This window comes from Phasianus colchicus, chromosome 14, assembly GCF_987193195.1.
Source record: "Phasianus colchicus chromosome 14, bPhaCol1.hap1.1, whole genome shotgun sequence".
In the NCBI taxonomy this organism is placed as follows: domain Eukaryota; kingdom Metazoa; phylum Chordata; class Aves; order Galliformes; family Phasianidae; genus Phasianus; species Phasianus colchicus.
In genome coordinates this window covers 15,916,066-15,935,986 of record NC_143449.1, presented here as the reverse complement: position 1 = coordinate 15,935,986, position 19,921 = coordinate 15,916,066, and the positions used below count along the sequence as shown (strand labels likewise).

The window sequence follows — 19,921 nt, the reverse complement described above, 5'->3', positions numbered from 1 at the left end:
TGGGAGTCGGTGATTAAAAAAAAACCACAGTGGATTTTCCACTGCATAAAGTAAGGGACTTCTATCTCAAAAAAAGAATACATGCATTACATTATTGAAGAGAGGCTGCAATGTATGAATCACACAGAACGGAGCTCTCAGTCACAGAAGTTTGAATTGGATGTCCTATTTGACAGGTTACCTAACCTCTGAAGACATAATGCTCCTCCAGCTGCACACAGCCCTTCAAAAGGATGGAAATCCACCCATCCACGCACTGTTATTTGAGTTCGTTATATGATGCAGAAAATCTCTTTGCAGTCTCTCTCTTTTCTGACTGCCCTCATCAGAATAATAAAATCACATTAGAAACCCCAAAAGTGTTGGAATACAACCTGTGTAGTCCTCTTAAACCAGTTTAATGATAGCCCATTTTAATGCCATCAAGCCTGGCCTTGTTTTACTACTCCCTTCACATTACTTGCTGCAAGGCGATAAGCACTAATTATTCAAATGGTGTCTCCATTTTATTGTATCAATTGTACACCACGATAGGACCACTGCAGTAAATGGAAACATAACAGCACAGAAATGCAATTTATGGGAAAGTGGACTCCAGAGACCTTATTTTCACTCTCTTTGTCTGAACAGAACACATTCCTGGGTACTGAGGTACATACAAGTATGTACATATTTTGTTGATATTTTCCCATTCTCATTCTATTTAGTGGAACTGCACAGTGAGATACAAATGGGTAAATAAGCCTACATGTTTAAGAGCCTCCTTTTCTTTTCCTAGATCTTACTACAGAGAATTCTAAATAAAAGAAAGATCAACAAACATTGCACTTCTTTACACCACTCTTGATTCTAGCTCATTAAAGCCTTTAGCAAATAATCTGCCACATGTTTCTGGACTTCACAGTTTGTCTCTGTCTGAGGGCATATTTCCCACTGCAAAATCCTTGCTATACAGTAGGCCTTAAAAATCACTGTTTCCTAATTCACCACTCTTTTCTCTGCATGCAGATACTTTTTGCTTGTGTAATGACTCCTCCAGCTGGATGGTCTATCTATTGCTCATATGCTGTACTAGAAAATTGATGTTTTTACTATATGCTGCACATATTTCAAGCCATAATTTAAGTACTCCATGTACTGTATGCTTTAATTCCATACTTTCAAATCTTCATGAGATGTTGAATTACAGTGATATATTGGACAATATTTTTATCTGAACAATCTGATGTTTCTCATTGCATCTACTTATCCAATATAAATATCCATAAAACACCTCTGTGTTGCCATAACTGGGTTCAGGGGAAAGATTTGCTTCTTTCGATGTATTTTCTCAGTGCTGAAAAACAGCTCTCTCAGCCCTAAGTAGTACAAGTGTAATTCTACCAAAGAATATGGGAAGGATGTCTATTTACAGAAATATTCAATGTCACTTAGCAATTTTACTATTTATACCCACAAAGAAATAACATGTAGAAGAAAGGTACAAAATACAGAAAGGCAAGACTGTGAAAGGACTTGTTCACATGGAGTTTTACTGGGTAAGTAAATACTATTTTTAGGGTTTGCCTTTTTACAGTTTGTTTTATATGTACACATTGCCAGATTTCAGATTGAGATGTAACAAATAATGTTTTTGTTAGCAACAGGTTAAGTATGAGCTCTAATTTGTGCTTTCAATATAAGATATTGGTTTCAGAAGGATATTTTCCACAAAAAAAAATTAACAAAAGAATGTCAAAGCATGAATACTGTAGCACAGAGTGCATCTCCAGCAAATGGCCCTGACTGTTAAAGTCACTCTGTAAAACTATAACCACTTCATAGCTCGCCCTCTTGTTTCCATAGAAAGCATCATTTTGTTTTACAGTTAAAAATGGGCTGCCTACTGATGGTCATGTGTTTCTGCTAAGAATACTGCAATTAAAGAAGAAGCTAAATTTACTCACAGCTACAGGACTTGTACATTTCAATCAAGGATACTTAAAAAAAAAAAAAAAAAGTACAGGCTTTAATTGGTATTTAGTTATGGCTTCTGCTAAGGCTGGTCCCCTCAGTGAAAGGTGAACTATTCTGAGGAATTTCCACTGTCAACACAGGAAGGAGTATTTAATTTCTAGAACACCTAGATCCACCAGCGTTTTCACAGTCATTCTCACTAGCCTGTGTGTAAGAGCTGCAGGCCCCAGCCTCAGGGAAAGCACACAGGAGTAACCTCTCTGTAATGAATCAGTATTTAATGCCTACCTGACACGACATAGCAAAGCATCTTCTTAAGAAATGAAGTGTTACATGTTTACCTGTCAGCTAGTGAACAGCTGGTGCTGCTTTAATAAATATCAGAATGCTTTATGAAGCCAAGATTTTGGTACTTTTAGTAGGTGGTATCTCTGGAACAACATTCAGTTCTGATGAATCAAGATTTCCTTTTATCACTTAGAAAAGTCAAACACAGATACAAGATCATAATTAGATTACATGCTAATGCCTCCTTTTACTTTTTGCTTTGAGATATTTTGTCATTTAAAATGTCATTTCCTGACATTCTGTCCCCAGAACCTGCAGCTCATCTTTACCCTGCTACAGCAGCCGTGCTTGTGCAGCCATGAATTCAATTATTCCAAGAGTGTGACTGAGGCTGTCTTGATTTAAAAAAAAAAAAAGAAAGATAGAAAGAAAAATTACTGGTTTTCAGCTGAATTAGCTCCCTGAGCTGGCTCACTGTGCGGTTGTTACTTAAAATGAAGAGAACAGATGGCGGTGACAAGGTAAGAAGCTACTGGATGTCAGCTGTTCTGCAGTAGCTGCCTTCATGCATAGTGTTCTCTGTGGGAAGTGCAAAGGAATCTGAGGTAGCTTGTCCTCATATCTGCAGCAGAAGTATACAGACCAGACTTACCATGAAGGAGCTGATGTTCGCTAGCTGGATAACCCTGCTGCAAACAATCATGCTCTTACTTCTAGCAGTTTGTGGGGATTAAATTTGTATGTCCCACTCCCCAGAATAGTGCTCGGATGACTTGTTTTAGGCAGAGCTACAGTGAAAGTGCTCTCCAATCCTCCTGCCACAGCCATGGCAACCTGTAAAATATCTCCTGCACAGCAAAAGAAGGAATTTGAATTTTTAAGTTTACTGTTAAGCACTCTAGCAGGAAAAAAAAGCAGCTTATATACTAGCACTCTGGCTCTTTGGTCCAAGAATATCAGATCAAGCGTTTGTTAAAGTGAAATGCAAAACACTTGGGAAATCTGTAACATGTGGACACAGAGTTCACTACATTTACCCAGGCTGTAAATGTGAAAAACTCTGCAAGTATCAGATTAGTGGTCTAAGACTTCAATTGTGAAACTCTTAAAGCATTTAAGGCTGTGATTATCATACTCCCAAATATATTCCAATTTAAACCTTGCAAATAAATACTCAGGCCTATTAAACTGGATTTCTCTTCATGTTACCACCTAAGAGTGGAAACGGAATGAGTGGGCATCAAACCTCAGCAGCTGACTCACTGATTATTTTTTCCCCCCAAACATCAATACAGGCTGCTCTGATCTTATTGGTGTCGGGAACATACAAAGGACAGTAATCTGACCTACATTTAGATCAATTTTATTTTTCAAGTAAGCACAGCTTACAACAAGCCTCCGACTAAAATGAGCTATTTCAGAGCTGATAGAAATGTCTCTTAAGCTGTCAGATCATAAGCGATAATACAACAACTTTTGGATGATTATCGGAACAGCTCTGCCAAGAGAAAATTCTTGAAGCATGAAAGAAGCCATTAACTAGGCTGGGTGTTCTTTGTGTAACAGCCAAAGGTTACTGAAAGTCTCTATTTATATCCAAAGCAATTTTATCTGGCTGTCTGTTGACCAGCCAGTTAGCTATGTCGGTCACTCCCTACTGAGCTTCAGACGCTCAGAACTGTATCTTTGATTTTATTATCATTCCAGTCTGTCTGACAGCGCGGATATATTTATCCACGGAGTACTTACTTCCAGAACACTTCTGCACAGAGCGTCGCTTTTCCGAGTGAAAAGACTGCTTTGCCACTGAGTCACCTGGCAGTGTGCCCTGCAGCTTCCACAGAGCAGTGACACTGCCAGCAAACACACCTGCACTGCCCCAGTGCCCGCACTTTAAAGCTCAAGGTTAAGCTCTGCATAATGAGGCATAAGCAGCAGGCTTCTTCACTCTCCAAATAAACACCTCTCAATATAGCCCTTAGCAAGTAAATTTGCTACTGGCGTAGATCTACCCGGACTGCAGTGAAAACCTGCAGACGGCACCAAGGGAAGCCCCGTTAGAACCGATTCAAGTCAGCCGCTGTGCGCAGCTGCCCAAGGAAGGGCATCAAGGCACGGGGTGCTACAGTGCTTCACCCACGGCAGACTTTATTCCATCCCGTGAGTAAAACGGCCGCAGCTCCCACGCCAGGCCTGCTCAGGCACCGCTGCCGCCCACCGCAGCTCTCGGGAACGCCGCCCTCCCGCCCCAGCACCGCCCGAGGCGCCATCACCGCTCGGCTCCGCCCGCCCCCACAACCAAACCCCGCCTCTTCCGCGCGCGCCCGCCGCTCCGAGCAGGGTAAGACCACGCTGCCTTCCCATTGGCTCCGTGGATCTCCTCGTGACCTGCCATCCCGCGTCTCATTGGCTGAGATGAAGGAAGGAGCTCCTTGCGCGGGCTGGGGGCTACTTCCGCTCCTGCGCGCTGCAAGGCCTGGGGTCGGTCACCGGCGGCGCGGGGCTGAGCGGGCGGTGCGTGCCCGCCGCTGTCGCCTGCGCGTGACCGCGGCTCCCCGCGCGCTCCCGACCCCGCCGCCTTGAGGGGCGGGGCGAGCAGCGCCTCAGTCGGCAGCGCGGGCGAGTAGGCCCGGGTACGTAGGCCCGGAGCGGCCGTCTGCGTTCTCACTCAGCGCCGAGGCCCGCCGACAGGGCCAGGATGAGCGGCGAGGACGGCAACGAGGAGTTCTACCGGCAGCTGCAGCTCCAGCAGCAGTACGAGACCGAGCGCGGCGGCGAGGGCGAGGCCGACCCCTTCACCTACGTGGACCCGGCCGACGGGGCCGCCTACGAGTGGGACCGGGAGAAGAAGGCCTGGTTCCCCAAGGTGCGTCCCCCCGCCGTGGCCCTGAATGGAGCGGCCTTCGATGCTTCTGATTTAGTGTTACTTTCAATTCTTATCGTCGTATCTGCGGCAATCTTTGTCTTGCTGGTCGAAGTGGAGCAGTGGAATGGCCGTTATAGAGGCCCAGACGAAAAATAACGAAATGCATCCGTTTTCTCTTTTATTATTATTTGAAAGCTATGCAAATTTAAACATTTCTTCCCTTTCCTGAGATCTTGCACTTGAAAATTAAGTGTATTTGACCACAGAGATTTTGCACAGACCAGAAACATCGCAGTTTCCTTTTTTTTAATTATTTTTTCAAATATTCAGAATATCTGATGAATTTAGGGATTATATCAGTTTAGTCTGGTCAGCCAGTGTTTTGATCTGCAGGTAGAATGCTGCTGTTGCTATGTAACAGTGAGAGGTAACTACTTCACTTACAAGTATTGAACTGCTTTGTAATGTGTATTTGGTAAATCTGCTGTGCCGGTTTGTGTTTGTGACCATGAATTTGTGAATCTGAGTGAGAATGAAACCAATTATGCGATGCTTGTGTCTGTATAAACCTAGCAGTGCATCCGTGCTGCACATGGCTTACAGAGGGCTAAAACCATGTGAAAAATCTGGGCCGCCAAAGTGGAGCAGCAGAGAAGTGGGTATCCCTGGCTCCCTGGGGAGGGATGCATTCAGTCAGCACAGTGCGTTCTGAAAGGGTTCTCCTCCCCTTGTTCCTCTTTCTTTCCCTCCTTCTCATGTATTTTAGCTGTCTTTTTCTCTCAGGAGCATTAATCTTTCCTAAAATGCCTTCCTTATCTCATGTTAGAGATCGGGGGGTTGATTGTTTTTGAGAAGCTTGATCCAGCTGGTGGCTGTGAATATTTAACTTGAACTACTACTGACCTGAATTAAGTGCAATACTGGTTTCTGATGTGAGGCATATCGTAGCTTATGAGGTCCTTCTCTCAAGTTTGGAGAAATGATGTAAGAACAGAAAAGTTCATTAATAAATATGATTCACAGTAGAAGTTAATAAATAATCCTAGTGCAGCTCTGTGTTATAGGTAGGTCGGTGAGCTAGATGTTATCGTATCTCAGGTTACTTTGGTTAAAGATCTGTAGGCTAGTATGCGAGTGCTTCTCCACCTTGGGAACTTCACTACTATGTGTTTCAAAGCAGTGCCTAGAGTTGATATTAGCTGAAAGAGTTCCTCAGAAAAAAATTGGAAAGATGCAGTTACTTCTATTATTTAATGATTTTTCTTTTGGTGGCACTATATCAATAGGTACCACTTTTTGATTGATCTTCACAGAGACAGCACAAAGTCTTTTATTGAATTCATCAGCTGTCCATGCTTGCTATGAAAAAACAGCTGTGGGATGTTTTCTGTAAGCCTAAAGTATCTGTTCTTCATTTGGATAATTAATTCCTTTCCACTTCAGTGTAATTAGTAGTTAATTATATGGTAGCATGTCCTGTAGTATTGTGTTTCTTTTCTTATAAGCTTAAGTGCCCCAAACTGTACAACAGCGGGCATAAGTGTAGAACTGATCTCTTATTCATGCTGTTTGCCACCAGAACTGGGTTAAAGCCCCAAACCTGTATAGAATCATAGAATCACCAGGATTGGAAAAGAGCTCTGAGGTCATCCAGTCCAACCATCCACCTACCACCAAATCTCCCCACTGAACCACATCCCTTAGGACAACATCTAAATGCTTTTTGAACATGTTTAGATGTTGTACTTAATTTGCTTATGCTTGCAAGAAGATATTTAAAAGTGAAATAGTTGTAGTGGTGTAAGCAGTAGTGTGATCACGTGTAATGAAAGATCTCTGATATTGACTGTTAAAACATGACAGTCTGGTGCATAGTAGGTCATATGCTAAGAATAAATCTAGCTTTACATAAGAATGTGGGTCCCCCAAAGTTGGAAATGGTATTGCTGGATAGAAGTGGCTCATTGTTGGAGATTTTATCACTAACTTCTCTGATGAAAATGAATAATACTGTTCACCAAAAAACTTAACAGCTTTTCAATTCTCTGGATTTCGTTCTGAAACTAAGAACGCTCAGGTTGCATTTGACACAAGCAATCCTTATTTGAGCACTTCTTTTTTTTGTCCTCTAAAGATCATTGTACTCCTTGTTATTGACGCTGTTATGCCGTGCTGTAAGAGCAGCTGCTTGTGCTCCTAGCAGAGGTGTGCTGCCAGTGCAGAAGCTGTGTCATGCTACACTTCTAAGTAATGTGGAGCTCTACAGCATTTTGCATTATTCATGGCAAGCCTGTTATTGTTAACTTGGTGTATTTTTGTCAAAAATAAAAGCTTGAAACTTTGAGCTTCAAATCACTGTGGAAGGTATGAGAGTCCCTTATCATTGCTGACACTTGCTGCTGTCCATTGTGTCGCTCTGTTACAGTAGCTTGTTGGAATGGAGTTTGGTTCCGTTTGAATACAGATGAAGAATGTGCAGTACAGGTCAAAGGTTAAGACTCAGGAAAAAACATTTCAGTGTGTACCTTCAGAAAGTACTTTATTGTGCAGTGGTGCTCATAAAATCAGCTATGATATATTATCTCTGAGTGTACTGAGGCTATTCCAGATATATGTGTGGACTGTGAGAAGAATTCCTTGAGAGCAGCTCTGCCGAGGGGTCCCTGCAGATGAAAAACTTAACATGAACCAGCAGTGTGTGCTTGCAGCTCAGAAAGCCATTAGTAACCTGGGCTACATCAGAATAGGGGTGGCAGCAGGATGAGGGAGTCCTCTGCTCCGTGCTTGTGAGGCCCCATCGAAAGTACTGTGTTCAGATTTGGGACCCCCAGCTCAGGAGAGATGTGGAGACACAAGGACGATCAGAGGGCTGGAGGACCTCTCCTAAGAAGACAGGTTGAGGGAGCTGGGCTTGTTCAGCCTGGAGGAGTCTCTGGGGAGACCTGTTAGCAGCCTTCCAGTACATGAAGGGAATTTTTCAGCAGGGAGAAAAATCTACTTTCTGCATTTGTAGATAGTGACAGGACAAGGGGGAATGGTTTTTAACTGAAAAAGGAGAGATTTTTCACTAGGAACTGGGAGGGGAATGAGTTGCTAGCACAGGCTGCCTAAAGAAGTTGTAGATGCCCCATCCTTGGATGTGTTCAAGGCCTGGTTGGTTTGGGCCCTGGGCAACCTGATCTAGTGCCTGATTTAGTGGTTGGCAGCCCTGCCCATGGCAGGAGAGTTGGAGCTAGATCATCTTTGAGGTCACTTCTAACTCAAGCCATTCCGTGGTTCTGTGCTGATCTCTTTGCCTGTTTTTGCTACTGACTAGTTCTAAAATTTACTTGGCTGAAAGTACTGGTATCATCTGTGGTTCATTTGTTCCCTGTCTTTAAAAGATAGACATTAGCTGATCTTATATGTTATCCAATTAGATTTTTTTTCTAGAGAAAAGTAAGCTAATTACTTATCTATTAGCAGAACATGAAGTAGAATATACAGCCTGATAAACAGTGTGTCAGTATACAGCTCTGTTCATGTGCAATATTTATGGCCTGTCATCACAAATATATTTCATCTCTGTAAATGTTTCTGTGAAAAAACAGATGCCTACAAATGTTGGTCATCCATCATCTTTGGGTAAGCTGTTGGCTTACTGTCAGTGTCACTTTATCTCTTCAATGTGGTAAGGAATGCTTGCTTTCTGTCCTTGAAGCAGTTCCAGTTTAAGTTGAAAGCAGAAAGCTTTGCTTGAAAAAAGCTGAATGTGTGAAATGTTTGTTTAAAAACTTTGTGCTGTGTGCATTAATGTGTGAATGTAGTTGAGGAAACACCTGAATTCATAGTTCTTGCTGTCCATATGGCTTTTTACAAAGATGATTCATTACTTTTCTGTGGTGATGGGTTGAAAAATGACCACGATTAAAAAGATAAATTCTAAAATATTAACACTAAAACACTTTCAAATGTTAATTTGTAATTCGTAGAATTTTTGATTTTAATTTTCTCATTTAATTTCAGATAACAGATGATTTCCTAGCAACGTATCACGCTAACTATGGCTTCAATGCAGACGAAACGGACAGTTCATCTGCTTCTGGCACAGCAACTGAAAATAAGCTACCACTGAGTTCTAAGACATCAGAAACACAACCATCAGCAAATGAGAAAGGACCAAAACAAACAGAACCAAAACAAAAAACAGAAAAACGGAAACTTGAGCCGGGTAAGTGATGAAGAGTTTCTGTCTATGTAGGCTTCAACCTGCATAGTACTAAGTGGAAACTGTCAGTTGTTCAGTATTACCACGAAAAGCAAATGTATCTGTCATTCTGAAGTTTTTTGAAGTGATTTCAAACAAGTATGGTACTTCATAGGTAACTCTCTAAGGCTGTATATAAGGTGAAAAAGAAAATTCAAGTATGTTTGGGGCTTCTCCTTCTCTCTTACAAATCTGAGGGAACATGAACATCAGAAATATATTACCATGTGATTCCATGTTTAATATATTGGTGTGACTGAATTCAGACTGTTGTTTTTCTGTTTTTTTTTTTTTTTTTTTTTTTTAGGATGGTTTCATGTTGAAGAAGACAGAAACACGAATGTTTATGTGACTGGTAAGTCTTACCACGTTTAGGTCAAAGTAAATAAATCTTACAAAGAAATTGTGTTTGGCTCACTGACTTGTAATATTATGCTCGGTCTGCCATTTGCAATTGCTTAACCTTGTTTCTGACTTTGTAATACCTGTGTGACCTTTTCAATTGCATTTGTTGGAAGGTAATCTAAGTGACATCTATGCTTTTATCTTTTAAATGTGATGATCTGTGAGATGTAGCAGCCAAGTCCATAAGCTGTCACTCTTTCTTTCATTCTTTTTTTTAATTATTGTTCTTAGTAAGAAAAACAACTCTTCCAAACTCACAAGGAATACGATAAAGAGAACATACTAGAGATTAGGGAACACATAAATGTCACTATATGCTAAATTTATTTAGAAATAAAAATATCAGTGGAATAACGGTTGTAAGGCAATAGCAAAAATATTGGTTCCAAAGGCATTGATTTATTATTTTGTATGTAAAATTTTGCTGTTTCCTATTTTTCATTTAAAGAAACACTGTTTTTTCTTCACTAGTGAGATTTAAAAGTAAAAATTAATAAGTTGAGTGAAATTACTCAATCCTTCTATTTTAATGTACCTGACAGGTTTACCACCAGACATTACAAAAGATGAATTTGTTCAAGTCATGTCGAAAGGTGGGATCATTATGCGAGATCCTCAGACAGAAGAGCACAAAATCAAACTTTACAAAGATAAGGAAGGAAATCTCAAAGGAGACGGCCTCTGCTGCTATCTAAAGGTCAGTGGTGCACTGAAATACTGTATTCCTTGCTGCTGAAAATACTTGTGGCCACAGTTTCAAATCGATTTCAAAAGATTGTTGAAGTATAACATAGAACATACATGTCTGTTTTAAGCTGATACATGGGTAGTTCTGGAATCGCTGTCCGTGCACCCCATTTGTTCTCCCCTTATCCAGCTCTCTAATGAAAATGTCCATTAATACCTGAACATATTCAGAAGTATTCCTGTCTTAGGTGTCAGTGATTATGGTGTGAAACAGGGAACTTCTTCATGTTCCATTAGAAAAATGTGTGTCTGTGTGGCCGAGAAACGCAGACTAGGAGATGAAAAGGAATATGGTGTAGCTGTGTATTTACGGCCGTTAACTGAGAACTGTTTTAAGTTCAGACCTTGATTTCAGAACTGTTCTTGTTCCCTATATTCATCTATAAAAGTTTGGGTTGCAGTAGTATTTCCTTCATGTTTTTCAGCTGTGGATCATTTGGAAAGTTAGTGTATGCCAGTACAGTCTGCTTTAACTCTGCAAGAAGCACCAGGCAGTACTAAGCAGCTGCCTTGTAATCTGCATGCTAGCTTTATGATTTAGTAGTTAGAGCTGCTTAGTTCACAAGTATAAATACAGTGTCTACTGTGATTAACTTTTAGGAAAACGTTTTAAATGGCTAACAGCCTAAACGTCAGCTGTTCTTGGAGAAGTGCTACAATATATACAGAAAGTCAAGCACCTGTTTTTTTTTTTTCTTGCTTTTATCAGTTTGCTTGAGTGTTGGGAGTAGTTTTAATGACACTTAATTGAAATATAAGCAATTGCTTTTTGGAGCATTGATCTGCTACAACAGTGGTGAAGAAGTACTTGATTTACTTTGATTTAAAAACCACTGCCAGTTGTGTGTATTTCAGTGGTGGCTTTTTTTAGTTAAGACTAAAAGAAGAGGTCTGGCATTATGGCTTTCAATATCAGGGAATTGATTCTTAGCACAATGTTCTTAATTATATCTTACTGGATTAGATGCCTTTGCAGTGTGATTTTTAAGCTTGTGTTCTGTTTCTGTTTTCACGTAGAGAGAATCAGTTCAACTTGCTTTGAGGCTTCTGGATGAGGCAGAAATTAGAGGCTATAAATTGCATGTTGAAGTTGCAAAGTTTCAACTCAAGGGGGAGTATGATGCAAGCAAGAAGAAGAAGAAATGTAAAGACTACAAGAAGAAGTTGTCTCAACAGCAGAAGTTTGTATTTTTTTTTCTTTCTGTAAAATATTGCTTGAATTCATAGTGCTATTAAAGTGTTGCTTTTTTCAGATTAAATGCTAAGAGTTGCACAGAAGTTCACCTGACAGTGAAACAGTGTAAATAATATACATTCGTAGAGAAGGAGTTTCTATGTTAATTGTTGACTTAATAAGCTTCATGATTACTGAATCAAAATAATGCATAGGAAAACAAGTTTCTTTCAGTTATACAAGAAATATTACATCTCAGGGGAGTTAAGACTTCTTTTTTTCCCAGAGTGTGAGAGTGGGTGAGTTCTGTGGTCCTAAGCTTACTTCATAAGGTAATAATTCTACATACATACACTGTTGATATGGTATTTTACTCACTGCAAATGGTGAGAGATGCTAACTTTCTTAGCAGCAAGTGTTAACATATCTCTGTAGATTCCCACAGCTTTATGGTATGTGCCATTTTGTATTTTTTTAATCATATGTGAATGCATTGGGCTTATCTTTTAATAATTGTTTTTCTGCATTTTGAAAGAAGGTGAGAATTAAAAAGAAGAAAAAAGTTTTGAATGCATAGGACTCTTATTTTAATGTAAGCAGCATTCCACTAAATGTTTTAAATAGTAATGCCAGTATAGGTTGTCATAGTTAAAGTGAGCAAAATCTCCTTGACATCTTACAAGTTAAGAATAAAAGCAGTTTGAAATGTTTGTGCCTCAGATGCATTGGCAGATCTTGTTTTAAGATGTCTCCAGTGTTGAGAGGGGAGAACTATGAAAACAGCATTTTACAGCGATTTGGATGAATAAACAATTTGGGTTCTTTAGTCATGCAGCTGTTTTGATTCTGTCTTACACAAATTGACTTCAGATGACATTCCTTTAGGGTTGAAGAACATAATTTACTTTCAAAGCAACTTTCTTGAATATTCAAGTTTTCTTCAGCTCACGTAGCAGATAGAAGGAGAAATTTAAAGATTTTTTTTTTCCCTTAAATATAAAATTTTGAGATTTAGAATTGCAAGTAAATTTTTCTTTTTTTCTTTGGTAGTAGGATACAAAATATAAATTCTTGAAGAAAAGCCTCTTTTTAACAGAATGCAAAGTCATAGAAAAGATGCACAAACCTAGCAGTGCAATTCAGGGTCATAGTTTCTATATGCTGTGGAACAAAATACATTTCATAGCAATCTCTCTATAAAACCCAAGGAATTCTTGCATGTTTGTATAAATATGAGCACCAAAATTTTACCAAGGGGGAAAGTGGATTTCATTTTTTACAAAACAAGTTTTCTGTTAGAAAAGATATTGATGTTTTTATTAGGAATGAATGAATCTGAGCTGACAGGAAGGAGGAATTAAATATTAAGGGTTTTTTTTGCTGTTTAGAAAAGTGCTTTGAATCTTTTTCTTAAAGTAACTTATATCTATGTGGGTGTTTAAGTACCTTAAAACTTTAACTGCTTTGTAGGAGAAATGGTAAAATTGGATTCTTAACTGCATTTCTTTAAGAAAAAATTAAGTTTGTCAAAATACTTGTTTTTCTTGATGTGTTCTAAGAAATGCCAAATTAATGATTTTTTTTCAACAAATACTTGTAGAAACTGAAGAGAGCCGCAACAATATCTTGTTACTGTTGCTTCATTTCATTAGACAGCTGGATTGGAGGCCTGAGAAGAAAGATGGCGCAGCTCGAATGCGACATGAACGCATCGTTATTATCAGGAATATGTTTCACCCAAAGGACTTTGAGGTACAAAGATGCAATTTGCTCCTTCAGATTATGCTATTATAGTTAATGCTGAATTTCATGCCATGTTTTTTCAAAGTCAATGAGAAACAAGTGAAACTTACCATTTGGGCGGGATTCTGCTTGTTACAAGCATTTGCTTAAAATCCATGAAGCTATTTCCAAAAAGCCAAATACAGAGATGTTGATAAGAATAAGTTTTGCAAATCACTCTTTTTCACAGAGTGTATCCTGCCAATATTTCTTTCTGGGATGAAAGTAAGAGTCCACAGTTATTTTGTGAAGGGTGAAGAAGCCAGCACAAAATAACCTCATTAATAAGCGTACTTTGACTAATTGTACTCAAATGAGGGCTGTGAGCTCACAGTGGCTTTGAAAATACAGTGTAACACTTGATTTATGAACATGTAATAGATTGATAGATTAATTCTGTTGGTGGTTAAGAAAAAGTTTCTTAAATTAATCCATTTTAAATTAATCATTGCAGGAGGATCCCTTAGTGCTAAATGAGATCAGGGAAGACCTACGGACAGAATGTGAAAAGTTTGGTCAAGTAAAGAAGGTTCTCATATTTGATGTAGGTATTTCTAGATGGCTGTGTTGGCAGAATTGATGTAATGTGTAAACGTACAAAGTATATGGGATTATTTCAATATGAGTGAAGCACTGTCTTGTTTTCATGGATTTATTTCATGAAAAGTTGACCTCATCTTTCAATATTAGCTGTTTCAGAAATGAATTTGTAAACACTTCTCTCTACACTGATTAAAGTATACGGTCTAGCTTTTCCTGATATCTTGGATACATACCACTAGTTTGAAAGTTTATTTATAAATTCCTTTATAGCTAAACTAGCTGAAACATTTGTTTTCTATGTTCAAAAATTCTGTTCTGTGTAACAAAAAACCAGAGTTTTAAGCAGTAGAACAAAATGTGTAAACTTGCTACTTGTTTTGAAAAACAAGATGATATATGTTCAGGATGGAGCAATATCCTGAGTGATTTTATAAGGCAAGCTAAAGGGTGATAGAATAGTTACACTATATTTAGAGTACTATTAAACAAAACTTTTCTCTTTACAGCGACACCCTGACGGCGTAGCTTCTGTGTCATTTAAGGAAGCGACAGAAGCTGATCTGTGCAAACTAACTCTAAATGGGAGGTGGTTTGGTGGCCGTCAGCTCAGTGCTGAAACGTGGGATGGTGTAACAGATTATCAGGTAGTCTTTCACAGTTCTATTTCATGAAATTCTTATTCTATATCTATTAATTTGAGCAAATGCTTGTTGTCCCCCCTCCCTGCTCCCCTCCTCATGCCCGTCCCTTGTCCCATCTTGCTTTTGCACAAAAAATGCTACATCCTTAAATATTCGATTTAGAAAAATAAAATAAAATGTAAAGGACCTGTTTGTTTTTCAAAAATGTGTATTAGAGATGTAAACATAAAGGATTGTTCACTGGATGTACAGATAATTAGTTTACAGGTCCTACAGAAGTCTTGAGGTGTTACTGCGATATAAAGTTCACATAACTTTCTCTGTATAAATATATTCACTTTACATGTGTAACTTCAGAGTGACATGTATAAACGTGTCTTTGATAGGTGGAGGAGACTGCAAGAGAAAGGGAAGAAAGGCTGAAGGTATGGGGATCATTTTTAGAGGATCCTGATGCAAAGGAACAGCAAACTACATCTGATTCAGATTCCACAACGAGTAGCGTTAAAATCCCTGAAAGCAGCCAACCTTCAAAAGTTAATGATACATCCAAGGAGGATGTAAATGATGGAGGCCATAAGAAGGAGAATAATGGGGAGGGCATTAATGAAGATGGTGCTCCATCCACAGACAGCAGCCTTGCAGGCAGTGATGCTGAAGCAGATACATAACGTTTCCATTGCTTTATGAAAGCATGGTTTTTAGGGTGATGTTTGAGTTTATCCCTTTCTTTCAGGGTTACTGCAGACAACGTCATGTGAATATATGCATTATTAGAAATGTCATCAACTGTGTGCTTTGAAGTTTTCATTAAAAGCAGTATTTAATGAGGTTCTAAAAGTTTGTATTAATTGGCTGTTCAGGTAAAGTAACTCAAGTTGCCAAGAATAACAGCAAACTCATCAGGCTTCTTTTGTTCTATCTATGCTTATCAGTGTTTCATTATAAGTGTGAAATATGTTCCAATCCTTAAGTTTATGTAACTATATGTAACTTAAAAAATGCAAAGCTATTGCAAGTTTTGTGGATTTTGTCATTATTTTTCCTTGGAACTTGGTATCTTATCCTTAAAATTATTCTTGTCCTGAATAGTTCTCATCCATCTATGGAATGGATGCTGTGATAAGTACAGGGTGAATGCATCAGATGTGTTGCTATACATTAAGAAGAAAATAATAGACTGCTATTGATTTGCAGATTTGAAGTGAAGAACAAACAAGATTTCTATTTCAGTGGAGAGTGAAGATAGATTTAACTATCTATCTATACAGTATTCAGTAAATTATTTTTCCCTTGTTTATATCTTTGATGCTTAGATTTTCTTTAGGGGCTGGAATTAAGGAGACTAGAAATGCATGAGCACACGCATTCTAGATTATAATGAAGTAAAACTGATTTTAAACTCCCATGGTCTGTATACAGTAGATAGGCTTTTGTTTGTTGACTTTAATTTTTGTTTTGATATTAGAGTAAGGATTTTCTTTTAACTCTGTTAGAATGACTTCTCTTCAGCATTTAGCCTTCAGTTGCCCTTCAGAGGGTGGTGGGGAGTTCTCCTCTATTTCATAAAACCTAAAGGCTTTTGGCAACTTGAAATACAATTGGTTGTGTACATGTTAGATTACTTGAACATGCTTTCAAATAATATTATTATTTTCCATGGGGAAAAAAAGCAAATGTAATGCTAGCTCTATTAGAAATATTTCCAAAAACAAAGATTTAAGCCTTCTATCTTTAGATACCTTAATAAACAATAGGCTTTGAAAATAACCTTGGGGAGCCATTTTGATCACAGTCATTTTTCATTTGAAATCCCATTATTTTGATTCCTAAGAATACGAGCACACAGATTCAGGCACTAAATGCTTAAAATATTGGTGCTAAATTCATAGCACGTTGTTCATATGGTGGCTGCTAGTGCACATTTGTAGGGAGGCTCTTTAATCTGTATATTTTTTAATTCACATTGGATTGCAAGAAACCATAGATGTTAATTTTAGGTGTATTTCCATCCTGAAGTATTCAGAATAGTCTGAAAGTTGGTATTTTCAAACTTTGTGCTCTGAGATTGCCATCTCTATTTTTTCCAGAAGTCTTTATGGTACCCTGAGGTTTCTATATGTAACCAGTATGCGTGGGTAGTTACAGCAGCCAAGCCATCTAACATTTAACACTTGTCATTGTGATTCCATTATATCCTTTTATGACAAAATACCTGTTGTTTGAACAAGTATGATGATTTGAGTTCCAGGTTTAAAAATCCAGAAGCTCATTACAAGCTGGCATGACAGATTTCCAATTTTAATGAATAAAACAGAACTCTTATCTCTTGCCATCTAAATAAGGCCACTTTCTCATATTCATAAACATGTGAATGATGGGTTTAAACAAAAAAAGTTTGGACAGTTCAGGGAATCTGAAATACTGCTTGGTTTGCAGCTGCCCATTGGTGGCATATTCCCATTGCATCTCTGGGTTGTATTGGTTCTGTGTGGGATTTTGGTTGGTAGCACTGCAGACCTCTGAGGGCTCAAAGCTTTGTCACAAGAAGAGTGTAATTAAATGTAGTATTGCTTTCAGTGCTACTTCTTTCTTCCAGCTTCTAAGCTTCTCTAGTGTTAGATTTGTTAGGCTGTTGTGTTTTGTTTGCTTTTTTTAAGAGGCTATTCATAAAACACTCTAGACAGTTTAATTGCCTGTTCTACAGTGGAATTGCAATTGATATAGGGAAACTTGTCAAATGTATAAATATTGTACAGTTCTATGAAGCCTTATCATCTTATCAAATGTAAAAAAAAAAAAAAAAAAAGGGTCGTGTTAGTGTTTGAGAAAAGATCTTGGAAAATAAAGAAACATTACTTGTGCAGTAACCTTCCTCTCTCCAATAGGTATACAAACTTAATTGGCTTGTTTGAGAAGTCCAATGTGATGTTATTTGCTTCATGTTTTCCTCTAGACTTCACACTGAAGTAGAGCACTGATAAAGACTGAGACTGAATGCTTTACTGGCTTTCCTATAAAGTAGGATTATTAAGAAAATAAAAGCTGTTTTTCCATGAAAATATGTTCTGAAGTGACATTACACTCAAACCGATATTTTTCTTTGCCTATTTCTGTTATTCCCTAGTAAAAAGTAAAATATATATTTTTCTAAACTGTTTCTTGAGTTATGGAGCCATTTGATAGTTCACAGAGGGGTGATGCAGCTGTGACTTTCTTTTTAGCATTAATGTTGGTTGGTTTTGGTACTTTCCTAAATTATGCAGGTTTTTATAAATGAGTGAACGCAAAGTTTTCTCACATTAGTTCAAACTATTATTTTTCAAGTACAATTATGAAAATGATTATGTAGAAAAGTAACATCTAACAGCATATTTTAGCAAATCAGAAGCAGAACAAACTGAGTTGCTTTTAAAATCTTGATTTTTTTATTTTTTATTTTTTCTGAGCATCATCAGTGGATTGATAAAGGCTTAAAGTGCCCAATGCAGTTCTCACTGCTTTTGTTCTTTAATGAAAAATACTTTCTAATGACCACTAAAATCAATCTTTCCTGGGAACGCAGGATTGATGTGGTAATCAGTCTTGCTTATTAGAAGCAACAAAATCATCATTTTTGCTCAATTTCTAATGTTACCTAGTTTCCATTTGTGTGTACTGTTTGTTTCTCTTCCTTCATGGCCTTTTAGGGAGAGGTTCATCTTAAGAAAAGTTGTCTTCTTCCCTCTGAATTGTATGAAAACTCTGCCTAGCAGCTGATTGACACGCTTTATTGGTAGTCATTGCTGCTTTGAACTAAAGAAAGATTTTTCTGCTAATTCGCACAGTGTGACAAATGTGATGTGAAGCCACTTAAACCTATCAGCAGGGAAAGAATACTAATAAATTGTTACTCCTTTGCAGTTGGGCGTAGGTGATCACTTCCTTAGCCATGGAATAGCGAATCAATTGCTTAGCTTTGAGGTACGTCGGTAGTTTACTTTACAATCAAATGCTATTTAATGGTTTGCTGTCAAGGTAATTGTACAGAATTATCAGCATTTGTCAGAGATTACACACTTCAAGGAGCGTGGCCAAGGTGGACATCTGGGAACAAGGAGCCCAAGCAGAGCAGGCATGTAAGTTGCAGCAGGTTCTCGAATGTTCATATAGGCTGGAAAGAGTGAGTGAGTTTCATTTTGCATCAAAATGTTTATCTGTTTCTCCTGCTGACTTTTTTTTATGACTTCTTTTAATTGAATTTCAGTCCCTCGTACAACTTGCACTTTGTATAAGGATTGCAATTCACTTAAAATCATTAGTATGTTAAATGCAGTGCATTTTAGCTAAAACATGTCCTAGACATTGTTAAGGTTAATCTATTCACAACTACGAATATTTAGCTTACGAAAACTCAAAAGTATTGCGTACTTCTTAGAAACCCAGATTTGCCTTAAACTTCCCAGTAAAAATCAATATCAGTACCCTGAATTCTGTGTAACTTAAGCAAACTTTAATAATAATAAAACAACCCACAAAACATGCCTATAGGTTTTAATCAGATTTTAAAGCTACTTTTGTTTGAACGTGAGAAACCATTCAGCACTAAAACGATGTAAGTTGTGTACTTGTATTGATTTGGCTTGTGAGTTTTTCAGTGCTCATTATACAGGGCTTGAAGTCTTACTGTCACAATACTCTGAAAGTTCTGTAAAATACTGATGGAAGTATAAAATCTTTTGCAGCAAATTGTTCTTTTTTTTTTTTCTGTAATTTCAAAGTAAACTGTAAGATTAAACTTTTCAGTAAGCTGACCTGGAATTTTCCTTCGAGGTTGTTTTATTTGATAAGTTAAATTGATTGTTTTCAGTTATCTTTTAGAAAAGAAACGACTCAAGATATTATTATATTTGAATAACTTCTAGGCCTGTGGCAGCATCTGGTAATCCCTTGATTTGTCTTCACTTTTGTTTCTTAAAGGGGTTGTGTTTTATACTACCTTTTTAATAAACAAACTCATGAACAAAAAAGTCTTTTCTATGAGTTCTGAGAGAATGTCTTTGTCTCTTTTTTGTTTTCCCCTCAGTAAAAAAGCTCCATAGCATTTGCTGGGCAGTGACTGCAGTTCATGGTGCTAGAACTGTTAGTATTTAGCTGGGATAGATTTTTTGTTCCATCTCTGTGGGCTTTGGCTCAGTGTGTGTGCAAATCAGGGACATGATTTAGCAGAGGGCTGTTAGAGTTCTATGGTCAGGTTGTGGACTTGATGATCTTTAAGGTCTTTTCCAACCTGA

At 38.1% G+C, this 19,921-nt stretch overlaps 1 protein-coding gene across 1 annotated transcript; it reads left to right on the top strand.

Moving 5' to 3' along the window:
• Positions 1-4,711: 4,711 nt before the first annotated feature.
• HTATSF1 (HIV-1 Tat specific factor 1) lies at positions 4,712-19,712 on the top strand. The gene is made up of 9 exons (XM_031594261.2): positions 4,712-5,110; positions 9,116-9,320; positions 9,664-9,711; positions 10,304-10,458; positions 11,526-11,689; positions 13,335-13,434; positions 13,919-14,008; positions 14,514-14,651; positions 15,035-19,712. Exons 1-9 carry the CDS (start codon positions 4,943-4,945, stop codon positions 15,317-15,319), a joined length of 1,353 nt encoding a protein of 450 aa, XP_031450121.1. The 5' UTR covers positions 4,712-4,942; the 3' UTR covers positions 15,320-19,712.
• The last annotated feature ends 209 nt before the right edge of the window (positions 19,713-19,921 follow it).

Excerpts from the sequence above, each read along its gene's own strand:
- HTATSF1 (XM_031594261.2), top strand. The coding sequence starts at position 4,943 with ATGAGCGGCGAGGACGGCAACGAGGAGTTCTACCGGCAGCTGCAGCTC. Across the intron at positions 9,321-9,663 it reads AAAACGGAAACTTGAGCCGG|GATGGTTTCATGTTGAAGAA; the intron begins GTAAGTGATGAA and ends TTTTTTTTTTAG. Across the intron at positions 14,009-14,513 it reads AGAAGGTTCTCATATTTGAT|CGACACCCTGACGGCGTAGC; the intron begins GTAGGTATTTCT and ends TTCTCTTTACAG.